Source organism: Manis pentadactyla, chromosome 8 (genome assembly GCF_030020395.1).
Source record: "Manis pentadactyla isolate mManPen7 chromosome 8, mManPen7.hap1, whole genome shotgun sequence".
Lineage (NCBI taxonomy): Eukaryota > Metazoa > Chordata > Mammalia > Pholidota > Manidae > Manis > Manis pentadactyla.
In genome coordinates, this window is record NC_080026.1 from 9,309,097 (window position 1) to 9,318,734 (window position 9,638).

The following is a 9,638-nucleotide window of genomic DNA, read 5'->3' on the forward strand; positions in this document are numbered from 1 at the left end:
TATTCGTTCTGCAGTATGGCACGCAGCTGTACCAGAATTACATGCATCCACATCAAGGCAGAAGTGGCTGCAGTTCTCAGAGTATATCACCCATGGTAAGCACCAAACTAGTGAACCGATATTTTATTTATATTTGCATCATATGAATTTGCAAACACATTATATTATAAATGTACATGACAATACATTGATATGCTTTCCTTTTGGTCAAGTAAAGTGACTTTGGCACTATCCTATCATACTGTTGTGTTGAATTATTGATTCTTGAGTTTTATATGATTGCATCCCATGATAAAGTCACAGCAATAGTGCATACATGATGGGTCCTATTAAAATAGATAATATTGTATGTTAACTTAAAAAAATATTTGAAAGAATTACATGAATCATTCTGCATCATTACAACTTTTGAGACTAGATTTTAATAAGATAATTTATAGATTATTTTCCTTGGGATCATAGATGTTTTCTTAATGACTGATTTTGATTGTGGGCTTATTTATTTATTTTAATGTTAATTCTGGGATTGTCGTAGCCTAGTATAAAGATAACAATGGTTTGGAATATTAAAATCCGCACTGTATATATGGGAGCTCCTTTTCATTCTGGCTTTCTAACAATCAATTTTTTAAAGTTCCAGGTCCTTGAAAATCAAACTGCTCTCCAGGATACCCAAAAACTACAAGGCAAAATATAGGTCATGAATTGCATTAAGTCTAGTACCTCCTTTCCTGTCAGATTTATACTAAGTGCAACTTTGATACTTACTTGCAGACACACACAGACACAACTTTTTCCTTCTTTAGGAACCAACTTTAATTTCCTGTGCATTAGCACAAGAAATTTATTTCTGAACTTAAAGTTTATGTTCTGCTATTTTTGCTTTCACTCCTGAATATGGAGTATGTTAGAGATCACCTAAGGTGCTGCGTCTACACTGAGGTTAAAAATGTGCCCCTGGTGGCTGTGACCAAGGAAGGCACATTTCCCTGCATGGAATGTAGCCGACGGATTGCTCAGTTCTAGGAATGAAGCGTGAAATAATGTTGATTTTGAAGCCTGATAGACTAATACGGAAAAAGAACTCCAATTCTGTAGTCATGTTGCTTTAAGTTGTGGAAGAGTTAACTTTTCATCTTTGTATTATCTCACTTTTAAGCCCTAGAATAAGAAACTAAGGAATATAATGAATTTTTATAAAAACAATTGCTTAAAGGTGAGTATTTTTACAATTTGTCAGCTTACCCTTATCTTTCAATCCATATATATATATATATAGAATAATGAGTCTTATTATCTTAAGCCTTTCCTAAATCCTTCTGAATTTCTTCTAGCATCTGTAGTTATTAGGATGAACATGTTAATAACAGCCATGCATTTGGAGGTAATTATTGTTTAGTGTCCTCGTAATCATAGAAAAAAATTGTCACAAAGTACTTTCTAGTTTCGTCACCGTCATTAGCATCCAAGTACGGTATTATCCTTCCATTGAAAGTGAACTTGCCGTTAATATGTATATGAGAGTATGGTTAGTCTAGCTTCCCTGGTTTAACACCTTGGATGGGAGCAGACATTCCTTGAGTGAGTCTGGTTGGACATAGTGATTGTAGAAGGGGTTTAGGCACCAGTATGGGGAAGACCTACACAGCAGTTGTCATAATCAGAGAACAGCAGTTAAGAATTGTATGTCCACTTTTCGTTTACATGAAGGAAACAAAGAAGTTTTGGGAGGTGTTTGTGCTGACTCTGGTGTCTACACAAAATCCCAGCTTTCTAGGTTCTCATGGAAGAGTCAGTGGCCTGCACAGTGGGTGCCAGTGTCCCTCACTGGCCTCTGTGGGTTTTCATCTGTGCTATTTTCAGGGAGAATTATAGAAAACTTCATATACTCTATTTATATTTTTAAAGGAACAATATTATCTTCTTAACTTTTCCAAGGATACATTTTGAGAAGAGAAATGAGAAGAAAAATTCTCCTATCGTAATGAACATCATAGCTGTATATATAACACATAATAGCCACTCCTGTTAACCTTTGAAAGGAGAGTCATCAGCAGATATTTCAGGAACCCAAATGTGCTTGGTTCTTTTAGGGGCAAAGAAAGGATGCATTTAAGGGAGCATCTGTTAATATGGCCCTGGCTGGAGTGAGGGGATGGGGTAACAAGTCGATTCCAGTTCTTATCATTCCTCACTTTGGACCCGGCCCTATGCCAGATGTTCCAAACTGCAGTTTCTCCCCTGTACCTCCCACTCTGTGGAACATCAAAGAACCCTAGGCAGAGCCTGCTGTCACTGCTTTTCCATAAGCTGTCTGTGTGACTTTGGTCCAGTGGCTGGTGTCCTACAGTATAAAATAAGGGGCATGGCTGCATAATGTCTAAAACTGATTACATCTCTCATCTCCTGTGGCTCTGTATGAAGCAGATGAGAGAACAATATCAGGAAATTCTGTTCCCTTTTGCACAGAATCGTGCTGCAGGTTTATCTGAATCTTTCAAGTGGGGGAACAGAGAGTGTGCGGCTACTGGTTACCTCCTAGCTAAACTGTCTGAAAAACATTTTATGTTCAAAACTCACCAAGAGAGGACCTGATCTCAAAGTGTGGCTGGGCTATCCAGGGGGTACCCAGGTTTCTTCTTTCTTAAAAAAAGAGACCTGCCATTAAAATCATGGATGCTTTTTAAGGGCTCACCCTATTTATTGCACTAGAAGAAAGAGCTAAAAAAAGGGACAAATATTTGAGAAATACACGGATTCTGAATGTTATCAACATTGCATTCCTATGTGAAAGAAATTGAGCTGAAAATGACCTTTTGAGTCCAAGTCAGGTTCTGCTCCACTTCCATTTCTTTGTCCACCAAAGGTAAACTATTAATTTTTCATCCACCACCTGCCACTCAGTAGAAAACATTTGCTATATTCCTGTGTTTTCCCCTAATGGAGTTAATGTAGCAGATGAAAATACTTACTTGCATTGTAGATACTCTACTTAGATCCAGTAATTATGGAACATGGGATCTTATTTTACATTCCAGCCTGTCATGTTATAGGCAAAAAACCCAAAACACAACAAGCAAACAAAAACAAAAACAAGATCAGCAGGTTATGTTTATTTTGCTCCTCTAACAGTATTTTTATGTCATCAGAACGTTGCGATTGCAGAGCCATCTTGGTGTGTTAAGGTAGAGATGTTGTTAGGATAAAGCTATCATTATGTTTGAGATTAGTTACTCTGTGGTTTGGGCAGGTGGGGGCTTTTCATTAATGTTGGCAAAGCAAAAGTATATCCAACGGGTCCACAGCCCGGCACAGAAGATCACGGGGTGAGAAGGGCAAAGTAAGGTGTGACAGCAGATAGAGATTACAGAGACAGCATCTGTCTGCAAAGAGCAGCTGTCAGTTATAAATGCTCCTGTAACAAATGAAAGATTGCCTGCTGGACCTCTAGGCATGAAGATGAACTGTAATAAGATTGCAGACCACTACAGCATGGTTCGAAGAGAAACAGCAAATGCTGATAAAGTGGGATGTGTGATGCAGTGATAAATGAGGCCCCCAATTTTTTTGTGTGGACAAGGTTTTGTTTCAGGCACACATGTGGCTGTGTAGTCGGTTAGACCAAGCTATGCCTGGCACAACCCATGTGGAGAGAGAGAAACTGGTCTGAAGCCACTAGCCTCCAGGTACACACTGGCTGGCCTTTGCCCATTAGCACTCCATGTTTTATGTTGCTCTTGTATTAACAAGTGGGGATGACTGTTAAACATTGTCCATGCTGGTTCTGAATTTTTTTTTCTTTTGGAGAATTTTCAGTCTCATAAATGGACCAAGCCTCTTGAATGGAGATTTTGACAATTATCTTTTTTTAGAATGCATGATTTGGGATGCCATACTTTTAAAAAGATGGTTGTGAAATAGAGCCCTAAACAAACAAAAAACAAAAATATGGTCCAGGTTTGGCATATTTTATTTTCACCTAGAGAGAATATGAATTCAAAAAGTAGTGGTCTAAAAGATGATTTTATTACTTGTTCAAATTATGTTTGTTGAAAGATGTCTTTTATGTAAGTTCCCTTTTTATCACATGAACTTATTTTTGCAACTCTCACTTGGTCACGTGTGTCCTCACAAGATGAAAAAACATGCACATATTAAGTCATAAAAATTTTAGTATTATGGAACTATCTGAATCATCTTCTAAGAAAGATGAAAGTTGATCTGATAAGCTTTTAAAATGCATACTGTAGTTTGTTCCTTTATAAAATATGAGTACTATTTCTTTTTAAGGAAGTGATGTAAGTCAGTCTAAGTTATGGCTTTTGTCTCTCTTGAACCTTGTAAAATAGTTGCTGTATAAGTAGATAGATTTGACATATAAATGGTAATTGATGAATTTCAAGTCATAATAGAGAGACAAATTCAGAAGTAATGGATCTTTTTAGCCACAGGAAGGATTTTTCCTTTCTAAATTGGCATTTTCCCATTTTACTAGAGAATATGAAGAAATAGGTTTTTGTTTTAGGAGAAAGCCATGCTTACTTGGAAAGCCTTTTAATCTCTTTGCTCAACACTTAATTCAGTAACCTTAACAAACAACTATGTAACTTATTTAACTGAAATGTTTTATAGCACCATTTTATCTTGAATATGTATTTTTCACCTTTTAATGTCCTGCTGGCCACTTTTGGAACCATAGTCTAGAATGGCAACATATTCCCCACAAACACTTAAAGATAACTTTCAAAGATATTTTCACGGTAAAAAAATGTATTTATTATTTTTTTTTCCAGAGAAGTATATCAGAGAATTCCCTAGTAGCAATGGACTTCTCAGGCCAGAAAAGCAGAGTCATAGAAAATCCCACAGAAGCACTTTCGGTTGCTGTTGAAGAAGGTCTTGCTTGGAGGGTACATATAGCATCATGTTCCTCAAAATGTTTCTGATTTGAGTTTGTTTCACCCCAAAAGTTGAACTTTCTTCCCCTCTTCCTTGTGCAGAAAAAGGGATGTTTACGCCTGGCCACTCATGGTAGCCCCACTGCATCTTTACAGAGCTCTGCCACAAACATGGGTACGTCTGCGCATGGTCCCCTGGGACTGAAATTATAGATGTGCATTTTGTTGGACTGGCTAAGTGGTTGAGGGTGGAAAGTACATGGAACTAAATGGTGATAATTTCAGACACAGCTTTGTGTTCCTCCATTGTATTTTGTCAGGAATCCACCGGTCGCAGCCCTGGTTTCACCACAAAATTTCTAGAGATGAAGCGCAGCGACTGATTATTCAGCAAGGACTTGTGGATGGGTAAGTTTGATTTTGAATGGTAGTGATTTTGATTTCTCCTGTAATCCGTAATTACTCATTCAACACACATAGAGTTTTGACTTGGGCTTATCATAAAACAGAAGTGACTTTGTTGTGGAAGGATGGCTGCCCTTGCATCCTACATTATCTATGTAATACTTGGGACCCTGTGTGCTTAGTGGTTGTGTGCAAATGAACAGATCACTGAGTAGTTATCTGCTTTTAACCAGTAATTATTAATACTACCATTTTGTACCAAGACTAGTATCTCAGATAAAACTGAACTTGTTTTGGGGTGTCAACATTTTGATTTGAACATATAATTAATATGATTCAAAAATAAGATTTGTGTCATGACATTATCTTACATGTTATATTTTTTGAAGTTTGATGCAGGGGGTATTAAGTAGAAGGCTCATATATTTTGACTGCTTGTTTTATTTTTTTCTCTCTGCTTACATCCCTATTTTCTGTCTAAATTTTGGCAGTTTAAAGTAATATAAACCTATGAAAAGAACACTTGACTGTTTCTCATGTTATCTTCGAGTGAGGTAGCATGGAAAATACAAGAGAAATAAAAAATGGATTATGGAAGATTTATAATCTAAAGAATTTTCTTTTTTTAAAATTATCAATATTTCAGATACTTTCTTTAATACTAGCTAAATTCTCTTCCCAAATGCCATATAAATAGGGAAGTTGTATTGAGGCTTGGATGAGAAATGCAACTAGCATCTATTTGAACCAATGGTGAATGGGATCTTTTATCTTCCAGGGTTGGGTTAAGTTGATGACAAGATTTCAAGGTGATTTAATACTGACATTTGGATAAAAATGCATCTTCATATGGAAGACTATTAATAGCCAGTCAGAATTTCACTAGATTCTGAATAAGAGAAGATTTGAATGAGCTACTCTGTGTGGAGCACAGTCTTTCTAGATTCAAATCTGAATAATTAGTAGAATTACAATATGATGAGACCAAGAAAAGATATAAATTGCAAGGAATTGTAAACTGTTTGGGAGGATTATAATTTTCCTAATTTCTAAGCCCAGTTTTTTTCGATTGAATGCAGTAATTGCATAAAGAGTAATATCTTTATTTAAAAAATTTTTGAATTAAAAAAATTGGCCTTAGGGGGGCGGGGGTTATTCCTTTGGAAAAATGCCATGAGGCCACGCAGGCCACTAGGTGGCAGTGGTGACCCGCTCGGGAATGGGGAAAGAATCAGCTTGGTGTACTAGTGAGACTTGTACCACCTCCTCGTGATGTAATGTCTGAATTTCACGCAATACAACTCAAATGGATAATCTCATCAGACATCTGTGATGGCTCAAATTTGGCTGCCTCTTTGCCCAGGCACAGAGTCACCAGTGGGGACTGTTTGCACAGTCTGTTTGCCAACAATTAACACAAAGCTGGTTTTGCACAGTCTTGCAAGTAAATAAGAGGTCCCGCCTGACAGCATTTTTCTCTTAGGCCATTAGGCCATGTCTTGTTTTCCCAGCCTGACACTACAGAGGCTTTTCTGCTGCATTCTTCAAGGTTAAAGTATATGTTTTGGGGGTGTTTCTTTTACTTAAAACATTTTGTTCAAACATTTAATAAATGGTTTTAAGGTTGATCTATTTTTAGAATATATTTATTTCTCACTTTCTGTTGTGTAGGTACCATGTAATGGTAGGAACCAGAATCAAGAGAGAAAAAAGGGGATCCAGTACAGAAGAGGGGATTACAAAATGATTTCATTCTAGATGATTTTCTTTTCAGGGCCTAATGCAACCCAGATTTAAAATAACAATATGCTAACACCCCATTCTCTGTACAGAAGTGCTACATGTGAATACCCAGTTTCCCGGTGGAGAAAGGACACATTAATTATTGATGCCAACATAGCATTATATTGCTTATTGTGAGCAAACAATCTGACAAATGGGCTGTATGTTTATCCTATTAAAATGAAATTAGAGCTGATGACAGTTTTATAGTGTAAGGATCTGTTATACCATGCTATTTACCAGGTCGGATAATCCCACCATTGAATACAAAGTAAAGTAAAACTCTGGCTACATTTATGAATATACTTCCTGCATTCGTTACATGCTGTTTTTCTTTGAAATCCATGAGTAAATGTAGAAGTATATTGAAATTCCTTCTCTCTCTTTAGAGTTTTCTTGGTACGGGATAGTCAGAGTAACCCCAAAACTTTCGTACTGTCAATGAGTCATGGACAAAAAATAAAGCATTTTCAAATTATACCAGTAAGTAATTTGTGATTTCACATTCGTATATCAGAAATGATCTTAATGCATAAGCTTTTGGAAACTGTTTTTTTCAGATTTTTTATTAAATATAACTTGGGAGCTTGTGCTTTGACTAGACTTAAGTTTGGCAGAAATGGTTTTATGAGCCTGAATTAATATAAGAAATACAGGAATTGTGAAAATTAAATTTCCCTTTTTTCATGAAATGTGATTTAACAATATCATATAGACCCCATGCCACCTATTGTTAAAAGGCCACTAAAAATTCTTTCTGAATTCTACCAGTGGTTCTTTAAAAACCATTATTTTAAAGCCTTTTCTCCTTTCATGTCTCAAAAATGGTTTTTTTGTGTGTGTGTGCTTTTTTAGTTTTATTTTTAATCATTATGGATAGAAACACAGGTACTGCAGAACTGGAGAACATTCCAACTGTTCTGAACACATCCTGTAATTCTGCTTCTGGGTGGCACAACTTGCGTTGGGATTTTTGTTGCTTCTGCTGTCTGTGTGTGTGTGTGTGTGTGTGTGTGTGTGTGTCTGTGTCTGTGTGTACACACGCAGGTATGTATGTATGTGGTCTGTATATTGGGACCAGACAGTAATGGAATAGAAATTCAGTCTATTTTCAGTAAAATATTATGTAAGATTGCTAAATTGCTAGTGTTCCCTTTTGAATGGCCTCTTTTTGGAATTTTAGTCTATATGAAGTATCGTCCCTGTTTAATATGTGGTTAATGCCCCTGGAAAATATGAATTGCTTACTGTTAGAAGACCTCATTGCCCAAGAAAAAGAAAAAAAAAAGGCAACTGTCATTTAATTTTTCCAATGCTTGATTGAATCAGAAACAGTTTGTAGATACAAATTATATAAATATTCATTTTTAGCATACTGAGAGAGGCTGTTAGGTGGTCATCATTTAGAAATGGGAATCAGTTTCTGTAAAATGGAACATTAAAATACTCTGTTTGCTTTTACAGTGAATAGTGTAGATTTTTTACTGTTTCTTGATTCAGAATAGTATTTTCAGAATAGAATATATTGTTCCAACTATTGGACATTGGGAGAATCAGAGGTAGAGGAAGTGGAGCCACAGTGCTTATCCTAGGATCCGATGATGCTTCGTTTAAATGCAAGTGAAGTTATGTAAAAGAAGTGGCCATACCATAACATTCTTCTCACTCTCCTTTAGTTTCATCAACTTTTGGATTTGGGCAAATAGATACAGTATGCGTAGGATTTGATTGTCCTTCTGGGTATTTTGTCCTTCTTTCTGAGCTTGTTGTTTTTCCTCTTGCAGGTGGAAGACGACGGTGACATGTTCCACACTCTGGATGATGGCCACACAAGGTTTACAGACCTAATCCAGCTGGTGGAGTTCTACCAACTCAATAAGGGTGTTCTTCCATGCAAGTTGAAACACTATTGTGCTAGGATTGCTCTTTAGTCAAACCAGAAGTGACTTATTGTTCAACTGTTGAAGAAAAAGGACTTAAGAAAAAAGAGGAAAAAGAAAAACCATTAACAAGGGAGGCCATGGTGAAAAGAATCTGTGTCACCTACAGGTTACAAGCATAGTTTGTGCATTGGAAATAAGAGATTTGGATTGACATTACAGTCATCATTTAAAATTTATTAGTTAAAATTAAACTTCAGAAAAAATGATTTGGTGTGTTCTTGTGTGATTTGACATTACCATAATATTTTCTTCAAATATGCACATTTTTCACATCTTTCTGTCTTTATAGTAGCATTAGAACTTTCAACCACAAAATAGGAAAAAAATATTGGGGTTCAGGATGAGTAGTTTGCAGACTGGATTTTGATTATGCTACATTTTTTTGTAACTTTAAAAGTATAATAAAACCTTGGGTTATGAATTAAAAGAAGCAACCCATAACATGTTAACAAAACTAAAAATTATTTTGAATTATGTATTATCTGAGTTTATGATTACTTTAAAATCAAATCATATTTTCAAGTAGCGACTTAAAATTATTTGGAAATATATTGATTTTTTTCAGGATGATTTTTATTACCTCATCAGATTATTAATCATACAGTAATAG

At 36.0% G+C, this 9,638-nt stretch overlaps 1 protein-coding gene across 4 annotated transcripts in view; it reads left to right on the top strand.

The window, feature by feature from the left end:
* GRB14 (growth factor receptor bound protein 14) overlaps nt 1–9,234 on the top strand; it is a 104,426-nt gene extending 95,192 nt beyond the window's left edge. For 3 of the 4 annotated variants that reach the window (XM_036884267.2, XM_036884266.2, XM_036884270.2), the window contains 6 exons: nt 15–95; nt 4,794–4,910; nt 5,001–5,073; nt 5,219–5,306; nt 7,475–7,568; nt 8,870–9,234. In XM_036884267.2, coding sequence (XP_036740162.2) covers nt 15–95; nt 4,794–4,910; nt 5,001–5,073; nt 5,219–5,306; nt 7,475–7,568; nt 8,870–9,016 — 600 coding nt within the window. In that variant the 3' untranslated portion in view covers nt 9,017–9,234. The remainder of the gene's footprint in view (nt 1–14; nt 96–4,793; nt 4,911–5,000; nt 5,074–5,218; nt 5,307–7,474; nt 7,569–8,869) is intronic. The other variant, XM_036884269.2, reaches the window with a different exon arrangement.
* Nucleotides 9,235–9,638: the final 404 nt, after the last annotated feature.